General features: G+C 37.8%; 1 protein-coding gene across 2 annotated transcripts in view; it reads right to left on the reverse strand.

Annotated features, from left to right (window-relative positions):
* LOC131165884 (methionine aminopeptidase 1A) overlaps positions 1-21,332 on the reverse strand; it is an 80,710-nt gene that overhangs the window by 38,550 nt on the left and 20,828 nt on the right. For both annotated transcript variants that reach the window (XM_058124029.1, XM_058124028.1), the window contains exons 3-7: positions 18,471-18,521; positions 14,308-14,493; positions 1,649-1,724; positions 1,088-1,135; positions 960-1,004 (exon numbers count right to left, since the gene is read on the reverse strand). In XM_058124029.1, the coding sequence (XP_057980012.1) occupies positions 960-1,004; positions 1,088-1,135; positions 1,649-1,724; positions 14,308-14,493; positions 18,471-18,521 (406 nt within the window). The remainder of the gene's footprint in view (positions 1-959; positions 1,005-1,087; positions 1,136-1,648; positions 1,725-14,307; positions 14,494-18,470; positions 18,522-21,332) is intronic.

A 21,332-nucleotide genomic window follows, 5' to 3' on the forward strand; every position in this document is an offset into this window, starting at 1 on the left:
GCGAGAAAGGGTTTTGATGCAAGCAGGAGTGTGTGGATTAGGGCTTGTCTTTCTACTACTACTACTATTATTATTAATTGAGAACCTGCAATTTGTTGAACTTCTTGTAGGAGTGAAACACGAGATATGTTTGTCTCCTATCCTTTTTAGATTGGCTGCAGATGTTTTGCGCAGGATGATTGAGAGGGCGCCTGATTGAAGTAATGTTCAGGGCATGGCGGTAGGGAAGGATAACCCATTCTAGATTCCTGTCACTTGGTACATTTAACTTGAGGATGGTGGTGGTAATTAGCCCTAATCTGCTTGAAAAGTAATCCTAGTTTTTAAACCTGATTTTCCAAAATAAATGATTTTATACCTAGATAAATATTTTTCAAAATTCAAAATTTTATCTTTTAAAGGGTCTTTCAAAATCTATAGAAGGAAATTTTGAATATGAACTTTTAGTGCGCCCTATCGACCGGTCCACAATGCGACATCAACATCGCAAAAAATTTGTCCATTAACCAAGCCCCTTAAAAAATACCTCATGAAATCCCATAAAATATCAATTTACATAGTCTAGAAGAAGTCAATCAACTATCTGTTCCAAGATTCTACCAAATTAGTTCTGGCAACACATTCCTGAAAATTTTTCTCCACACATTTTTCCTTTTGGCTACATTTGTGTGCACTGCAAGGTTAACGCCTGGATCTTTGATGTCCAAGGTATTGGAGGCCTTTGACTAACAGTATTCCTCAACTCCATTAGAGTTATTATCTCAACAAACCTTTTTCCGTTTTTTTCATTTTAATAATGTGGTTATTGTTAAACTGTGACCATTAAGCAGATAATGACAGTTCAGCTCGCAAATTAAAGGAGAAAAAATGAATGTGCGCAAGATGAACAGGACCATGTAGCAGTACATTCATTATAAGTTTAAAACACAGGTTTTAGAATGACTACTAAAGGAACTTACTCGGCAGGTTTCCCTCATTCTTGCAATTTGCTCTGGAGTTTTAATCTTCATGATAAACATTGCCCATTAGAAAAATAAAAATAAAAGAAAATAAAGAACTACTATAGACATCTCAAATCCAAGCCTACCTCAACAACATGTTGAAGATCACTATTGGGCTCAACTTTTGGAACTCCCTGCAAGTTGAGAAAAGACAATGATATACAAGACAATCAAAAGCTGTACCAAAATTACAGGGAAGACAAACTAAAAGCAATTCCTAGACAGGGAGTGCACATATAGAAATCAATAAATTAATAGCACAGCCAACTCTGTTTATCAACATCATCATTATTGTTGCCTCCACCACCACTACTACCGCCACCGCCACAATTATTATCATATAGGGTGGTCGCATTTGCAAATCAAGTAACTCCAATAACGTGGGTCTGTGCCATGAATCTTTTTTCTCCATTCAGATCCAGTTCGAGCAACATGAACTATATTTTTATATTATATTATATTATCATTACTTTCAACAATTTACAGTACATATAAATCAGAAAACCGAAATAAGTTTATAGGAGTGCTGTATTTGTGGATATGGATCTCTTCACAATCAATAGTCATCTGTTACTAAAATTCTCACTAAAAAAAATGTAATGAGTCAATACTTGACACTGAATTAAAAGCAAGTTCAAACAACTTACATCAGTTGCCCAGTCAGGTTGATCAATATTGGCAGGAACAATACGCTTACTTGATATGGGGTACGGCCTTAGTGTCCTGTGTAAGAACAGAAGAAATTCTGGTATCACTGCCAGCAGGAAAAGGATGTAACTCAAGCTCCCAAGAAGAAATATAATAGGAATATAGCATCATAGTTTTACACTAACTAAAAAAAAAACCAACAAAAACAAAATAAAAAACCAAAAAAAAAAGAAAAAAAAAGGGCTGATTGGGAGTCCAAGAAAAAAGGATAAAAAAAATAACAGAGAAATTATATCATGCATGTATAACATGCATACATAAACAACAACAAGAAGAAGCCTTAAGTCCCATAAGGTGGGGTTGGCTATATGAATCTTTTTCTGCCAATTCACACAATCAAGGGCATTTCACTCAACTAACTTGAGAGCTATTAAATCCTTTCTCACTATCTAATTCCAAGTTATTTTAGGTTCACCTCTACCCCTTCTACTACCAATAACAATAACTAACTCCTCCTTACTGGTGCACTACTTGGCCAGCGTTTCAAATGCCCAAACCATCTAAGCTGTCCCTCTATTATCTCATCTCCTACTGGTTCTATGCCTAACTTATTGTGAATATGTTCGTTCCTCAATTTATCCTTTAATGTTATACCACTCATCTACCCTTTTTTATAATAAAAGAAGAATTTCAACAATAGAATAAGAATATACAGCGAGGAGAAAAAGACATCTCCTTAACAAAGTCAGGAAAATCCAGATAGAAAACACAAAGAAACAACCTAAAGACTAAAAATCAAGAGAGAGAAAAACCAGCACGAACTAACAGTCCAATACATAATGCCCATCTCGCTGAATATCTGAAAAGCTCACCACCTTAATATTCCCTTGTCCCACACCCACCAAAGTGAAGCCAAATAATATATCTTTTCCCAAACCAGCAACTGAGACAACTTCTGCCCTAGAAAAATGCACGCATTGCGCTCCATCCGCAACCCCCAAAAGACTGCAAATGAAGCACATTTCCAAAGCGGAGCCCTTTCCTTTTTCCTGCTGAAGGCAGCAGAATACACTGCTAAAAAATCCTCCACTGTCTTGAAACTCACCCAACATTCGCCTAAAATACCAAATAACTTATTCCAAACCCTCGAAGCATAGTCACAATGAATGAACAAATGCAATTGCCGATTGATGATTCTGAACAATTAAGCGGAGAACACACGTCTCGAGACATAGCCTTCAACTCCTAACCTGCAGCAAGTTATTGGTATTAATTCTATCAAGCGCAACCAACTAGATAAAAGCCTTAATTTCAAAGGGGACATTGGCCTTTCAAATGAAACTATAGCGAGGAAAATATAAATTAGACCTATTCAAAAAATTACAAAAAGGTTTGCAAAAGTAAACTCCTAAAGGATCTAAAGACCACGACCACCCATCCTCCCTCCTCTCAAGAAAAACGATAGTTATCCAACAAGACTAGCTAAGAGCATAGCTCTACCATCTCCCTATCGTTTAACAATCTACGAAAGTGGAAACCCCAAGAAGGAAAAGGACCACCTGGAGCAACAACAAAAGAATAAACAGACCCATCCTTGCATGAACTCAGGCAAAATAGGCATGGACAAGAGGTGGACAAAACTACATTCCCCAACCAAGGATCTTTCCAAAAACAGATATTACTACCTCTTCCAACCAGGAATTCAATATGGGGAATGCATAAGGGATAATTCTGAGACAGCTTTTCAAAGACTCTCCAAAGAACATCTAAATTTCAAATTAGTATCTCATCCATTCTCATATAATCCACACTTACTTTTAACAACCAAATGCCACAGGGAAGAATTCTCTAGCAGAAACCTACAAAGCCATTTAGCCAAAAGAGTAGTGTTTTTAGACACTAGATTTCCAATAACCAAACCACCCACCTTTTAGACCTACCCAACTTACCAAATGATCCCTAAAACCTCCTAACCCCTACCACAAGAAATCCCTCATTATCTTCTTAATCTTATTAGCAACCCCTGCCATAATCTTGAAAATTGAAAGAAAATACAATAGGTTACTAGAAAGAAAAGCCTGGATAAGCATAATTCTACCACCAGGAGAAAAAGGCGTGCATTTCCACCCATCTAGTCTCTTAGACACAGCAACATCCCAAAAGCTAGCATATTCAGGGTTACCCCCCAAAGGAACCCCAAGATAGGACAATGGCCAATCCAAAACACTACATCCCACCTACGCAGATAACTCCCTAACACTCAACGAACATATTGATAGTTGGAATACCGCTCTTTCCCATATTAATCTTAAGCCCAAAAACCTTCTCAAAAACGAGGAGACCCAGAATATTCTTAAAGGAGGGTTCATGGTCTTCTAGGAAAAAAGATAGTATTACCAGCAAACTGAAGGTGCGTGACCCTTACCCCTCTCCCTACCTCCAAACCTTTCACTAAATCTCTAACCACAACCCTATCCACCATCCTAATCAAAGTATCAACTATTGAAACAAACAAAAATGGGGAAAGAGGGTCACCTTGCCTAATACCTCTCGCAGCCTAAAACCAAGATTTCGACTTGCCATTCACTAAAACCGAGTTGCTCACATTATGCAAACAGCCTCTAATCCAATGCTGCCATCTCTCACGAAACCACTTCCTCACAAAAATCTTATCCAAGAACTACCAGTTCAATCTATCATAAGCTTTCTCAAAGTCCAACTTAAAGATGATTTCCTTCTTCCTTCTCCTAACATCCTATACAACTTCATTATCAACCAATATGGCATCCACAATTTTTCCCCCACAAATGCTCTCTTAAAAAAGGAAAAGGACAGCCCGATGCACAAAGCTCCCGCATATCCGGGGTCCCAAGAAGGGGCGGACCATGATGGGTCTATAGTACGCAGTTTTACCTTGCATTTTTGCAAGAGGATATTTGCACGACTTGAACACATGACCTCCAGATCACACGACGACAACTTTACCATTGCGCCAAGAAAAAAGTCCTACCAAGCACCGAACTCAGCCTATTTAGCTAACACTTTAGTGATGTTTTTATAACCACTGAAAACTAAGCTAATAGGGGTAGACCTAAAATAACTTGGGAGGAGATAGTGAATAAGGATTTAATATCCTTTAATCTATCAAAAGAAATGGTTCATGATCGCATAAATTGGCGGAAAAGGATTCATATAGCTGAACCCACTTAGTGGGACTAAGGCTTGGTTTTGTTGTTGTTGTTGTTGTTGTTGTTGTTGTAGGTCTAAAGTCGAAAAATATTAATGGATTTATTCTTCTTTTGCACTAAAGTAATGGAAGTGGAATTGATACTCTTGCTTAAAATCCCATTCCCCATAAAATTCATTAATGACCTTCAGCAAATCATCCATAACCACCTTCCAACAATCTTGGAAGAAAGCCATATATAAACCATCGGGTCCCAAAGCTTTATCCCTCTCCATCCCAAAGACTGGGCCCTTACTTCCTCTTCCTCGAAAGGTCTCTCCAACCAAACCACTTCCTCACTAGATAAAGGGTCCCACTCTAGTCCTTCAACCATAGGTCTAATATAATCCTCCTCCAAAAACAAATTAGAATAAAACTTAATGATTTCAGAAGCAGTTGACTCTGATCAGATATAATGACCCCCCATCCTCATCCAACTCCCTAATCAAATTCTTCTCATTTCCCCAGTAGCTATCCTATGGAAAAATCTAGAGTTACAATCACAACCTCTGATCCATTTAAACTTCGTCTTCTACCTCCAACTTCTCATTTCGTCTTCAAAGATATGTTTTCTTATATCTTCCTCCCCTAATAGCATATTATCTTCTTCCTTCCTAACTCAGCCAACTCTCCTAAGATATTAGCCTTTCTAAACCTTAAGTCTCCAAACACCTCCCTATTCCAATATTTCAGCTTCTATTTTAACCTCTTTATTTTTTTCATGAATCTAAAGCCTTCCCATCCCCTCTCCACATTCCAAGAATTCCTTACTAAGGGCTAAAAGGAAACATGATCCAACCACATATTTTCAAACCTAAAAGGAGTAGGTCCCCAAGCAACCTTCCTCAATTCCAACGAGATGGTAAAGTGGTTAGAAGTGGGGCTAGGTAAAATAGATTGAGAGAGATTAGGGAACTCATCCTCCCACTCTGTTGGGAACGTGGCTCATATTTTGAGTGGAATGCATGCACCGGAAAAAGCATCGCAAAGCGAGGAACAAAGAGAGGTTTGCTGGATATAGGATTGAGGGCTAACCGTCGACGGTTTGGGATGTGTTGACAGTTTCAGGCAATGCTGCAGGGTGTTCTTCTCGGCCTAAACCGTCGATGATTTCACCTGTGGATGTCACAGATTTTCGGAATTAGAGATCAGTAGATTGGGAGTTTTTTGAGGATTTTCCTCCAAGGGATCGCTACAGAAGTGTTTTAGATATAGTAGAAGTCTTCTATATGCATAGGGCTAGTATATAATCATTATAATGTAACCCTAGTTGATAAGCTTGTAAGCTTCATTGAGATAGTGAAAACAACTGTTGCTCCTGTGGACGTAGGCAAATTTTTGAACCATGTAAATCTTGTGTCGTGTGTGTTCTTATTGCTTTCCTATTATGCTTTGTGATTGACTGTTAATTCCGTATTGTTCATCATTGAGTGCTACAACTGCTTGTTCCAAATTGTTTAGTGAGTTCATGTGAGGTCTTCCGCTACGCACACTTGGCATCAACAATTGGTATCAGAGCGCCAATTGTGCACAACAACTGGTATAAAAGCTATTGTTTCGCAATGACTGACATTTCTTCTACGAGGTTCGATGTTGGTAAGTTCAATGGAATGAGGAACTTTGGGCTTTGGCAGAGGAGGGCGAAGGACTTGCTAGTGCAGCAAGGGATGGTGAAGGGTCTATACGGAAAGAAGCTAAAAGGCATGGACGACACAAGTTGGAAGGAGTTGGAAGCGAGAGCTATGTCCATTATCAGGTTATGTCTAACCGATGACGTGTTGTATCACGTCATGGATGAGGAATCGCCAGTAGCAGTTTGGCTAAAACTGGAGCACCGGTATAGGTCCAAGTCATTGACGAACAAGTTGTATCTTAAGCAAAAATTATATTGGCTTAAGATGGCATAAGGTTCGTACTTGACTCAGCACATCAACACATTTAATCAAATCATTAGTGATTTGGGACGAGTTGATGTGAAGTTCGAGGAAGAGGACAGCATTGATGCTACTGAATTCCCTACCTGCGTCATCTACATACGAGAATCTGGTTACGATACTGACTTAAGAGAAAAATCTCTAGAGTTGGAGGACATCACGAGCACATTGTTGGGGTTCCATAAGAGGAAAGGACCAGCGATGAGGGTTCACATGGTGAAGGACCCGTGGCGAAGGGTAATCAAGATCACGGGAAAGGCAAGTCCTAGAGCGGATCGAGTAGTAATAAAACTCAGTCCAAGAGGAGGAAGGACGTTCGCTATTTTAAGTGCAGGAAACTAGGGCATAGAAAACCGAAATGTCTAGAGTGGGAGTAGGGTAAGGCAAAGGCTTAAGAGGGTCCGTCAAAATCTGCTAATGTAGTGGAAGAAGGGGACTTGAGGAGCAGTGATTGTGAGATGCTTTTTGTTTCATCAAGTTTAGGATGCGTCACGGATTCTTGAATCCTAGACTCAGAATGTTCTTTTCACATGACGCCCAACAAAACCTAGTTCACCTCTTACAGATTGGTGAGTTCTGGTTCCGTTCTAATGGAAAACAATGCAATCTACAAAGTTGTCGGAATAGGGGATATCAGGATCAAGATGTATGATGGTGTGGCAATGACGTTATGTGGTGTAAGGCATGCACCTGATCTACGAAAGAATGTGATATCATTGGGCACTTTGGATTGTAACGGGCATAGTTACAAGTCTAAAGGCGGGACGATGATGGTGTGTGATGGCGTATTGATGGTGATGAAGGGACAAGGGATAGCAGGGAATCTCTACACATTGCAGGGTAACATAGTTGTAGGTGGAGCTGCAACTCAGAGTTCTAAGTCAGATAATACCGTTTTGTGTAATACAACCACACACAAAACGGAGAGTATTCTTAACTACATTGTTATGGATGTTTGGGGACCGGTGAGGGTAGCATCACGAGTTGGACATGGGTACTTTGTGCGGCTATCACGAAAGGTTTGGGGGTATCTCATGTAGCACAAGTTGGAGACGTTCGCTAAGTGTAACTTATGGCTGAGGTGGAGTACCAGATCCGGAGAGAGTTCCTTAGGTCAGATATTGGAGCTAAGTACACTGGTGTTCAAGGAGTTTTGCGAGCATGGCATGGTGTATGCAGGGCTTGCAAGGAACTTCTTGGTAAAGTCAGCAATTATGGTTTGGTTGTCAATTAATCGATCGCCAAATGTATCACTGGATGGGAGAGTTGTAGAAGAGGCTTGGACAGGTTATGCAGAAGACGTCTTTGGTTTGAGAGGGATTGGAGGTCCAGCCATGCACATTTCTAGTGAGGTGGGATCTAGGCTTGGTATGATGTCTGGACAGTACATCTTTCTGGTATATAAGAAAGATGGGTTCAAGCTGGATGATCTAATGGCAAAGAGGGTGGCGATTGGTAGAAACATGGTTTTAGGTGTTAACGCCATCGGACAGCGTACTCAGGTAGATGAAGAGAAACGGGTGTCAAAAAGCTGCAGTAGCAGCAATGAGCATGTTGTGCAGGTGGAGTTGGAGACTCAGGACAGAAGTGCGGGAAGTTCTTGCTCAGACGACTTGCAGTACATAGGATAAACTGGAGCAGAAAGGAGATTGTGATGCAGGTGGAATTATAGACTCACGGCAGAGAAGGCATTGGTCATAACGCAGGGCATTTAAGCTCGGGGGACCAATAGGATCACAATGGGCTCAGAGGCACTATCAGGCCTCCACTCAGGTATAAAGATCTAATGTCTTATGCATCCATTACTAGCAGTAAGGATCCTACCACCTTTCAAGAGGCAGTGCACAGCCAAGAGAAGGGTAGGTAGATTGGCACCATGGTGGAGGTGATGGAGTTACTATATGAGAATCAGATGTGGGGGTTGGTGGAGTTCACAGATTTTTGAATCAGAGATCAATATACTGGGAGTTTTTGGAGGATTTTCCTCTAGGGGTTCGCTACAGAAGTGTTTTAGATATAGTAGAATTCTTCTATGTATGCATAAGGCTAGTATATATAATCATTATTATGTAACCTTAGTTGATGAGCTTGTAAGCTTCATGGAGATAGTGAAAATAGCCGCTACTCCCGTGGACATATGAAAATTGTTGAACCACGTAAATCTTGTGTCGTATATGTTCCTTTTATGCTTTGTAGTTCATCGTTAATTCCATATTGTTATCATTGAGTGCTTGCAATTGCTTGTTCCGGATTGTTTAGTGAGTTCGTATGAGGTCTTCCACTGCGCACACTCGGCATCAACAATTGGTATCAGAGCACCAATTGTGCACAACACACTCTAGACAAAAGGAATCTATCAAGCCTACCCACCACCACTCTAGCCCCTCTCACCGACCACATAGGATTAGCATTATCAGGAGGAATGTCTCTTAGACCACACTCCCTAATGAAGGAGTCAATACTCAGCATAGTAGCAATAACTCTATCACCTCCTTTCTTCTCTCGAGGAAGCCTCACTGCATTAAAATCACCTCCCACAATCAAATTGGGAGCACAAAAGCCATACAGATAACAAAGCTCATCCCAAAAAGAGCTCCTAAGGGTTAGTCTAGAAGGGCCATACACCGACGAAAATCACCAATGACCCTAGCCTTTCAATTCTACCAATACGGAAAGAGAGAAAAAATCTACTAGACTATTGAGAAGGTACGAGGCCCAATCCATATTACATCCTTCCCAAACCCCTCTAACAACCCCCCCCCCCCCCCCCCCCAAAAATCAAGATTCTCAAGTTTAGTCTCTTGAATCAAAATCATATCAGGAGAATATCTAAGAATGACCTCTTTTATTAACCCCCTCTTTCTAAAATCTCCCAACCCTTTAACATTCCAACTAACAATTTTCATAATTTCACTCCTTTTCCTCCCTTCCCAACTCCTCTCACCCCCATAGTTAATAGAGGAAACTAGGTTCTTAAGTTCTTTCCACACCTTTTTTTTTTTTTTTCGCTCATAAGTTCTAAGGCTACCACTCATCCACCTTAGCATTCACATTTCAACAATTTTGACTTTATGGATACGCTGTTTCTTAGTGCCTAACATTCTAATCCATAAAGCACAGTTGGTCTTATAATCATCCTATAGAACTTTCCTTTTAATTTTAAGAGTATTCACCTCCATTTTACCCAACCTGATTTAACTCTATGTATTACATCCTCTTCAATCTCTCCTTCTACTTGCATGATAGATCCAAGGTATCAAAATCTATTAGCACTACTAATTTATTGATTATCATGTTTACTCTTATTAACACCAATATTCCCCCTTGCATAGTTGAAGTTACATTTCATATATTGTTTTATTTCTACTTATCCTAAAACCTACCGAATCTAAAGTTGTTCTTCATTGTTCTAACTTATATCCTACTCTACTCCTAATTTCATCATTTAGAACAATGTCATCTACAAACAATAGACACCATGGGATCTCGTTTAAAAATATTCCTAATTAGTTCATTGATCACTAAAGTGAAAAGATAATGCCTCAAAGTAGAACCTTGATGTACCCCTATCGTGATTGGAAATTCTCTATACTCTCCTCCTAGAATCCTAAAGCTAGTCATTACTCTATCATACATATCCTTAATAACATGAGCATATCTACTGCATACTCCCTTCTTTTCAAAACACCCCAAAGGAATTCCCTAGGTACTCGTCATAGGCTTTCTCTAGGCGAATAAAAACCATATGCAAGTCCCTCTCCTTTTCCCTTCCATTAACCTTCTTAAAAACGAAGAACTTTTGTTGTCGACCTCCCAAGCATAAAACCAAATTGATTCTTTGAGAACCTCGTTTCTAATCTTATTATCTTTATTCAATTACCCTTTCCCATAGTTTCGTCGTACGGCTCATAAGTTTGATTCCACGATAGTTATTACAATTTTGAATATCACATTTGTCTTTGTATATAGGTATTAACATGTTTTTCTTCCAAACATTCAGCATTTTTTTGGTTTTATTGTGTTGAATAGATTTGTTAAGTATATACTTCCAATATATCTCCTACACAACTTCAATTGGGATGTTATTTGGTCCGATAGATTTTCCATTTTTCATTTTTTTAAAGTCAACTTTACTTCAATGACCCAATTTTGCGAATAAATCTCATTTTTTGTCTTTTCCTCATTTTTCACTTCTAAGTTCAAATTTTTCAGTTTGGTCTTCATTAAAAAGCGTATTAAAAGGATCTTTGCCACCTCTCATTTATGTTTTCTTCCTTAATCAATACATTGTCATTCTTATCCTTTATACATTTTACAACACCTAAATCTTTGCACTTTCTTTAGATCTCTAGCTCTAGTAAAGTTGTATATGTCTCTTTCTTCTTCTTTTGTTTCTAGCCTAGTAAACATATTATTATAAACTCTACATTTAGCTTCACTAATGATCTTTTTTGCATCTTTTCTCGCCTCTTTATACTTTTCAAAGTTTTCTACGCTTCTACAAATTCGCCATGTTTTATACTAAATTCTTTGTCTTTACAGCTTTTTGGACATCTTGATCCTACCACCAACTTTCATTATTGCCCAAGAATCTTTCAAAGGATTCACCTAAAATCTCTATTGCTATCTTTTAATAGAGCTAATCATCCTATTTCAAGAATGTTCCCATCTCCGTTACTTCCTATTGCCCAATCCCCCTCTTTGATCATTTTATCTCTAAAATTTACTATATTCTCTTTCTTTAAGCTCCACCACCTAGTCCTCTTGCATTGAATTATTTTGTTGTTTCTCATCCATTTTCTAGTACATATATCAAATACTAGCATTCTCTTGTGTAGTCAAACCACCTAGGATAACATTACAGTCCTTACATGATAAATGATCCCCCCTCCTAGTTAAGAAAAAATCTATATGACATTTATTTTGTTCACTCTTCAAAATTATTAAGTGTTCTTCTCTTTTTTTAAAGCATGTATTCGATATAACCAAATTGTAAGACATGGCAAAATCTAAAATTGTATCATCTGGCTCATTTTTATCTCCATATCCAGGGCCTCCATGTAACCTCTCATAGCCTTTATTACCCTTTCCAACGTGTCCATACAAATCAACTCCTATAAATGCTTTTTAAACCCTCATATCCCTTGTATAATCCTATCCATATCCTCCAAAATTTGTCTTTTAAATTTTTCTACTAATCCTAGTTGGGGAGCATATGCAGCTAATGACATTTATTATCTCTAAGCCTAGAACTATCTTTATTTTTATAATCCTATCCTCTATTCTTTGAAAATCTCCACCTTATCACCAGATCTTTGTCTACAATGATTCCCACCCCATTTTATAATTTTCCTTTGAACATACCAAAATTTAAATCTTGATTTTTAATTTCTAGCATTCTCCCCTACCCATTTAGTCTCTTGAAGACATATAAAGTCAATTTTTCTTACGATCACTGCGTCCACTATATCCATGCTTTTGCTCATAAGTGTCCCTATATTCGATATAATCTTAGTTTCCTATACTAACTTCTTAACCCTCTCCCATCTAGAATGCCCTGGCCTAGCCAACCCTTGACCATTTTTTGCTATGCCCAAGTGGGACAAGTGCAACACATCACTCATAGGGATACAAGAAGCGAACTTCTTCAAAAGTGGCGCTTGAGTGACACAAGAAACCACGTTCCATTGGAAGCACCATAGACTTGAGTTGAGAATTGGCATCAATGAACACATCAAGAATGACAAACTCAACAGTAGGAATGTTTGAAAGAATTTGGATGTCTTCAAACACATGCATTTCTTTGCTTGTAGTGCCTTTCAAGTTGAGTAACCCTAACAAATCCCTTGTCTTCGTTGGTTGGTACAGTGGGCTTCAAAACGATCTTACCATTATACTAGAAGACACGTGTTCTCGTATCCTTGAGCCAAACCCAAATCATCCAACCAAAAAGAACCAAGGAATACATGGCCAATACTCATGGGTATTATATCACACCAAACATCATCAAAATAATTACCCATGTGGATTGGAACCAAACATCTTTGACAAAGATGTAAAGTAGAGTTATCAACCCAAGATATATTTTTAAGGCTCTAGGTGAGGTTTTCGGATGAAGTTGCATACCAGTACCTCCATTTCTAGAAACCACATTCATAGGACATCTTCCATCAATGATGAATTTGCACATTTTTTCCACACTCAAGAAAGGTATGGAATGACTTAATATTGTGTCAAAAGTATGACAAAAGCCATTAATTTTACAGGAATCTGTCACCATGTTGCTCGATTTATTTATATAATACTGCAACTATAAAAAATAAAAAATAAAAAAAGGGCAGCCCGGTGCACAAAGCTCCCGCATATGCAGGGTCCGGGGAAGGAGTGGACCACAATGGGTCTATAGTACAACAAAATAAAGGATCAGAACAGAAAAGAGAGACTTCATATCTGGAAACAAAACAGGGGAAGGGAATAAAGAGAGAACAGGAATGGAGTACGAGAAGAGAGACTAGGAAAGAAGTAGAGATAATGAGGAAAAAAGAACATAAGAGGAGACCAGAGGGGAAATGGGGGATTGAAGAAAAAGAACAAAGATTGATATTGGGCTTTCATACGAAATGATGTATAATAGCATTAAGGAGATACAAGGGGGAATCACATGTTAACATCTCAATTCAAATTCAATAACCTACTTCTACATGGCTTTCACACACTACTTATAAGAAAGCCTCTATACATGGAATTACACATATACCCCTAAAAAACATGAAATTACCAACATACCCCTGGAATACACAAATATTACAAATAAGCCTCCAAATACACATAATCCTATACTAGATAATACAAAACAAACATAATAAAACTAATTAATAAACCACAACAATCCTTGTCCTATTCTTCTCCATTAATCTCCAACATCAAAGTGTTTGAAACATAAATGAATGTCTTAACATGTGTTCAATGTCAATAACATTCATCCATCTAACTTCATATTTTAGTATACATGTATGTATGCATATAGACACACACATACAAATGCATACACATATGAATACACTTGCATATGCCTCAGAAGGTAATATCTTTGTGCCTCTAGTCTGGAAGTCAGCATGTCTGAAATACATTTTAATTGAACTTGCCAAATTTACCTATACTTGTATGAGATGGTCTTGGATATATGGTCTTTAGATATGGGGTTTTCTAAATTATTTGCTACTCTTGGAATCTTTAGAAGCTTCTTTAGTAATTCTGGAATCTTTTAGAGATCCTCTATGTTTTCACTGATTATCATCTTCTACATGTCGTTCTCACAAGCTGCTCATTTGCCATCTGATGGCCCTGACTTTGATCTTACTAAGCTTTTCATAATGAAGATTGAAATATTTCGCATAAAAAATAGCTTCAAAATTTTCTGTAACATTTTTCTGAAAGGGGCACACAATTGAGTAACAGAAGTAAAATGCAAAATCAAATAAAATTCAATAAAAAATACCCTGTCCAATCAAAATGGGGGAGTTTTGAAGTTCGAGCCTGTCCTTTCTTCAAGCAATATAGCCAATCTCCAGTAAGCAAAGCTGAGTTTTGATCATCCAGATTATCTGACCTAAGTGATGACAACTTTGGTTGCAAGTGAACTGATTTATGAGAACTCCAAGATACCTTGAAACAATCTTGTGTGCTGGCGAGATAAAAAAACTCAATCAATAGAAACATAAAATTCAATAATAAAATCTCAAACAAAAAAAATAAAATAAAATAACCTAACTAATATTAATTTCAAGAGCAAATGTCATGACAGATTTCTCTTTTTTCTTGTTCGGGGGGGAAGGGGGTTGGAATCATAATGCGTCCAATATAATAACCAGACAAGGATCAGCAAATTCATAACACCATACCAGACAGAAAAAAAAAATTGTTATTGAAATCATAAGAAAAACCCTTAATCAAGGGAGAAATACAAAAATCAGGCTCATTTAGCAGATATTAAAAGACAATTGATTCATTTCAAATTCTATATAACAATTGATTCATTTCAAATTCTATGTAAAACATGATGGCCTGCTACAATTTTAATAAGGCTATCAATAGAAACATAAAATTCAATAATAAAATCTCAAACAAAAAAAATAAAATAAACTAACCTAACTAATATTAATTTCAAGAGCATATGTCATGACAGATTTCTCTTTTTACTTGTTTGGGGGGTAGGGGGGTTGGAATCATAATGCGTCCAATATAATAACCAGACAAGGATCAGCAAATTCATAACACCATACCAGACAGGAAAAAAAAAAAAAAAAAAATTGTTATTGAAATCATAAGAAAAGCCCTCAATCAAGGGAGAAATACAAGAATCAGGCTCATTTAGCAGATATTAAAAGACTGATTCATTTCAAATTCTATGTAAAACATCATGGCCTGCTACAATTTTAATAAGGCTATCAAATGCACCATAGTAATTTGACTGAAGCAAAGCCACATTTTCATAGAAGAGCTTTACTAAGAGAAGAGAGGAAGAAGATAAAAAGATGTGGACACAAGATTTTAATTTGGTCAACTATGCTGCAACAACCTACCATTTTTACATAGAATTAGTAATGACACAAAAACATTTATAATGCAACAACACTGCTACTTTACACTTATAACGTTGACAACCAAAGAATTCATATCTTTGGATAATACAGTTAATTTATTTCTTAAGCATGTCGGATTTTGGATTTTAGTCACTTTATGATTTGTATAGCTTGCATGTAAGATACAGCTATAGAATTCATGAGAGCCATTCACCAATATTATTTATCACAACATCAGGTTGGCTAAAATGTCAAAAAGTTTAGCTATTACGGCCAGTACATGTAGGAAACACGTTAAATGTTGTTTGTTATATCTTACATGTGGTTAGAACAGTCTTTAGACAAAGAACTTTCTGAAAAGTTCCCATAATTGTTCTGAGTTGTGGACCCTTTGTAGTAGAGTGCTATCCTAATAAATAGTGGAAGCTCTGATAGGTGGAATGGTTATGAGTTGTGCTTTCCTATTGCCTTCCAAAGGAAATTCACTCACTACACAAGGATTTTAAACTCCTCACCCAGACAAAGGGGGAACAAGAGCTGTGGGGAGGGTAGATAGATATTTACCCGCCCTTGCTGGTACTAGAAAAATACATGATTACAAACCTCAAGGTGTTGTCTCCCGCTCTTCAACCCTTAGATCCCATAGAGACAATTGGTAATTCTAATATGTTCCCTATCTTTTGGCAATCATACCATTTTTTTTACCTTTTATTCTTTTGGAAGTAGGAAGAGGATAGACAATGATCGATAAGTGATCTCCATCAAAAGCATTTTTTCTCCCATTTCATCATAATGTTAAAAGTTTACTCCCTGCCTACATTGTTCACAACAGGTATTGCCATTTTGGATCCCTTAATATGCCAGCGCTTTGAGACTTCCTAGGAGTTTCCACCTTCACTAGGTGCTCCTTACTTGAGTAGCTTATTAGAAACTTCACTGGGAGACTAACTGATTTTAGAATCCTTTCTAGTGGGGCAAAAATTTAATGAGAAGAAACAGTAGTGCAACTCCTAAGAGAGATGTTTCAAAATCTGTTGTTTCCCATATATAGGAAAACCAAAATATTGGGCAGGTCAGTCCTTTGGGGTGCATTTGGTTAAGTGGCTATGGTAGGCTAAGGATCCTTAGCCTATGTTTGGCGTAACAAACAAATAAAAATAGGACTGACCAAGGAATGGAGCCTTAGCCTTTTCATGTGGGATAAGGCTGGCCAGTCCTCCCCCGCCATCTAGGACCAGCTAACAAACAAATGGACGAGGATGCCCCCCCTCATCATCCCCCAAACCCCACCCAAAAAAAAACTGCTCTACAAGGCTCCTTGGCTGCTCCAACATCACTTGTGCCAAATCTGCCCATAGTCAATCCACCTCCCCCACCATCATGAAGGACGCCATCAGCGAGGCTGACAAGGCCCTCTCACACTATACACCAGGGATGTCGCCGCTCACATGCTTACAATCTGTTCTTCTCCAACTCCAAGTTTCTTTAGGGGAAGCTCAAATCCGACCACAAATTGCAAAAAAAAAAAAAATGGGGGCAGACAAACAAAATAATGGGGATGGAGAAAGTGCAAGATCTTGCATCTGCACCCAACAACACCATCCTACAGGAGTCTATAAGGTCGAAGGACAAACAACTGGTGATCACCCTGCACAAGGTGGTGCCAGGAGTGCAGACCATGGATTTCAGGAAGGCAGACAAGGAGAAGGTGATAGGAAGGGTGGTGGAGGCAAGTAGGGAGTGGAGGATATTCCAAGTGGCAAACCAGAGGAGAACTGGGGATGTCATGGCCAAATTGCTGCCTGCAGGCTGTTGAGAAGGAATTTCCACAAGAACAGAAAGAGGTGTACTATTAGAAATTAAAATTATTTTCTAATAGAATAAGACTTTTTGATTGCAAGAGTATTTTCCGGTTGAATGAGCTAGTTACTATGAGGGGCAGTAGAAAGGGTAGGGTGGACCTTAAATAACTTGGAATGAGATAGTAAGGATTTAATAGCCCTGAATTTGACAGAGTGAGTTGCCCATGATCATGTAAATTGGCAAAAAAGGATTCACTAGCTGACCCCACCTAGTGGAACTTAACGCCTTTTTAATAATTAGCCTATTTAATGGGTGTATTTCAAACATGGTATAGGATAATAAATCTTAGCTAGTCCAGTCCAAATAGTCTAGTCCTATAAGCCTTAGCCACCAAACCAAACGCACCCTTGCATTCCATTGAGACAGTTTGAAAATCTTACATATTTTCCAATTTTTTGGATAATTGCAACAAACAAATAATATCCTATAGGACAATTATGGTCCCTATGGCCACTGTATTAACACATGCCTTCATGACCTAGAACAAGTAACGGTTTCCTATACAGAAAAAATATTTACACAAAGCCAAAAAAACAGGCATTTAAAGGAAGATAACTTAAGACAAAGAAGTACTACTTCATTCGTGCATCCCTGAGAATCTTTTTATATTCAGGTTTGAATCCGGTAAAATTCAAAATCAAAAATACAATGCCATCTTCCATCCCAACCATTTTCTAACCTTGTTCTGGTGGCCGTAGTGCCTGATGGAAGTGCTCATGCTCATGTAACAATGATGAAGAATTGAAATAGTTAACTATGCATGAGTACATATTATTATCAAAATCAAGAACATGTGATAAACAAAAAGCCTCCCTATCTTCTGTTTGCCACTTCAATGAGCTTCATTTTGAAATCAGAATTTTCATTAATACATGATGGATTGCTCCACGCCAATATAAAATATAAATATATATATATATATATATATATATATATATAAAATATTTCAAGTGAGTGTTTTCTGCACCATATTTGTTCTTATCTAATTTTTCAAAGACCTTACAAAATTGTTCTTTGGATTATTTAGCTACCTCAATGGAAATAAAATTAATAAAATGCAGGAAATGGCTACAAACCAGAAATATTTCAAGTGAGTGTTTTCCGCACCATATTTGTTCTTATCTGATTTTTCAAAGACCTTACACAATTGTTCTTTGGATTATTTAGCTACCTCAATGGAAATAAAATTAATAAAATGCAGGGAATTGCTACAAACCAGAAAGCAGCACCTTCACGAGGAAGCTTCAATTCCATGCACTTAGGGCACCTACAAGACAAACATTACAACCACCTTAGCTTGGGCAGCTTAACCAATTCTGCAGAAGTCAGTACACTAATGCAAATTTGTTAGTTATTATTCCTTTAAACACAAAATGATTGCATCTTTCGTTTCCATATATGTTGACCTTATTGGTCACACCCGGTTTTGATAATGACAAATACTCAGGTATTTGATGGCTTTCAAGCATGCAAGTTCATTTTAGCAAATCAAGTAATGGCACATGAAAGCAAAGCATGAAGATCCTGAAGATTAGTTTCATGTTGTAAATTCATTTTATGTAATATGGATCTGTAATAGTAAGTAGGATATAAGGCCTGTAATAATTACCTGCATGTCATGCATATAGGATATACTGTAAGCTCAGTAAGACCCTAGTAAGACCTTAGGTCCCAACACTCATGCACAAATATCATTCATAATCAAGTGTGTAAAAAGGAATTGAATTGAACATAATAAGCATAAAATGAGTGAGGTCGGGCGACCGAATCCCAAGAGTTCAAAACTCATTGGGCACCCGAATTGCTGGAAAGTCAGCAGTTTGACTTGGGTTTGGGCTACCGAACCAAGAATAAACGCATCGCCCTCGGGCGACCGAACCCTTAGAAAGGGACTTCTCACCAACTCAGACTGCTGAACCTCTTAGTTCAAATCAGGCCTCGGGCGACCGAATTGGTAAGTTTGGGCTACCGAACATATGACCGGGCACCTGAACCGCGCACTAATGTTTCTGACTTTTGTTCAGCCAATCGAATCCAAACTTGGGCACCCAAACCATTTAAAATAAATTTTTCAACTGAATCTGTTCGGGCGACTGAACTTAAGTTCAGCCACCCGAATCTTCTCGGGTTACTTAAGTTTTTACCGAGGTTAAAAAGCTTAAAGCAGGGTTCATTTTTCTAAAACATTTTAAACCTTTTCTAATAATACCCTATAGGTCCTAAACGGTTATATTTTTGCCTTGGTCTATAAATATGAGTTCATTTGTGTGGATTGAAAAAAGATTACCAAAAATCATTAAGTGAAAATCCTCTCTACTTCCAAAAGCTCATATTGCCCAAATACTCTCAAAATTCATTCCCTTGATACATCCTAATATTGTGAGAGCTTATTGAGTGTGCTTGTGATTACTAGATATTACTAATACTCCCACTATTCTTGTTTAATTGGTTGAGTTATTCTTGGAGAGTTTTAGTTAAGTTTATCCCACAAATTTCACTATTATAAATTTTGTGTTGGGATAAACTAACAAGTTTTAGGATATTTGCATTGTTATTGCAAGTGTCATATAACTTTGTTTTTGTTGTGCAAAAATATTTCCTACAAGCTAAAATATTTTCAAACTACTCTTGTGCATATTTAATTGAAGGAAATCTTTTGAGTTAGTTTGAGTATTTGATTTGCATCTTTGAAACCTTGATTCGTTATTGAGATTTAATATAACTTACTTCAAAGATATAGCTTGTGTAGAACACTCTTGAACATTCAGGTGATAATATCTTGTTGAGTGTTGTTTGCACAAATATTCACATCACTGAGCTTACATATTCTATACCGTTGATGTGCTTTTGATTGATTACGTTTGGTACATATCTGCTTTACTGAGAAGCATAATCATTGTACCTTGTAATATTGTGAAAATACTGTTGTATTCCAGGCTTGGCCTGAGGGGGCGGTAATCCAGCTCTAAAGGATTGTTTTGGTTGAGGTCAACCCCGTTAATTGACCTAGTATATTAGGTGCCGCTCCACCCATTTAAGTGAGTCTTATAGTGGTAATCCTTGTGCTTGTTAGCCAAGGCGGGGACGTAGGCAGTTTGCCAAACCTCGATAACATTTTTGGGTGTCATCTCTTATTTACCGCTTTCTAGTGCATGCTCAATTAATTTTATTCTGCAATTTAATATCCCCTGCATATTTAAATTGATTTAACTTATCTGCATTAGATTGACCATAAGGTTATACCTAGGGCATTAATTTCACCAATTCACCCCCCCCCCCCTTTTTGGATTCACGATAAAGCTAACAATATATAAGAAACAAAACAGACACAAGTGAGTTATTTCCTAAGTCTAAAACTAATGAAATGCCAACACAATCAAACGCTACATACGCAGTACTCATATAAGACAATCTAACAATTCAACATTATGCTTCCATGCTAGCATATCAAAGGCAAAAATTAAAGAATTAAATGTATAAATATTTGAATGTCAATAATAAACTTCAAGAACTTTATCATCTGAGTGTCTTTCTTGATTCGCTCATGAATTTGATCCCACACATGACGAGCATTCTTCAACTTGACTTGAAGACCTTTGAGATCAGGCAAATCTGATCAATGATGAGATGTGGACTACAAGTACAGGTAATTGGAGAACCAATCACTTAAGCATAGCATTTATCTATGCTTCATGGATTAGTTGTGCAGATTGGCAAAGAAAAATTTTCACCAGAGGGGGGAACCGCTATGCTCCCTCCAAGTGTTTTCAAACGGGAAAGGAGCCTTCCTAGAATTGTTGTTTCACAGGGGAGGGAGAACCCTGAAGAATTAGGGGACCAGAGGTGGCAGCAATCGAAGTTAAATACTCTTTTCTAAGGCTTGTCCAGAAGTGGCAGGGATTGAAAAGAAGACCTTCCTAGATTAAAGAAAACTCCTGCGTCTCTGTTCATGAGTCAAAAACTTGAGGAGAATCTCATTTGAGGTGGAGGCATCTGATCAGATTGGGCAGGAATTGGATGCAGCCGCAGGTAGCTAGTTTTACAGAAAATGGGATTGTGCCTAAAAGGAACAAGATGC

This window comes from Malania oleifera, chromosome 10 (genome assembly GCF_029873635.1).
Source record: "Malania oleifera isolate guangnan ecotype guangnan chromosome 10, ASM2987363v1, whole genome shotgun sequence".
Lineage (NCBI taxonomy): Eukaryota > Viridiplantae > Streptophyta > Magnoliopsida > Santalales > Ximeniaceae > Malania > Malania oleifera.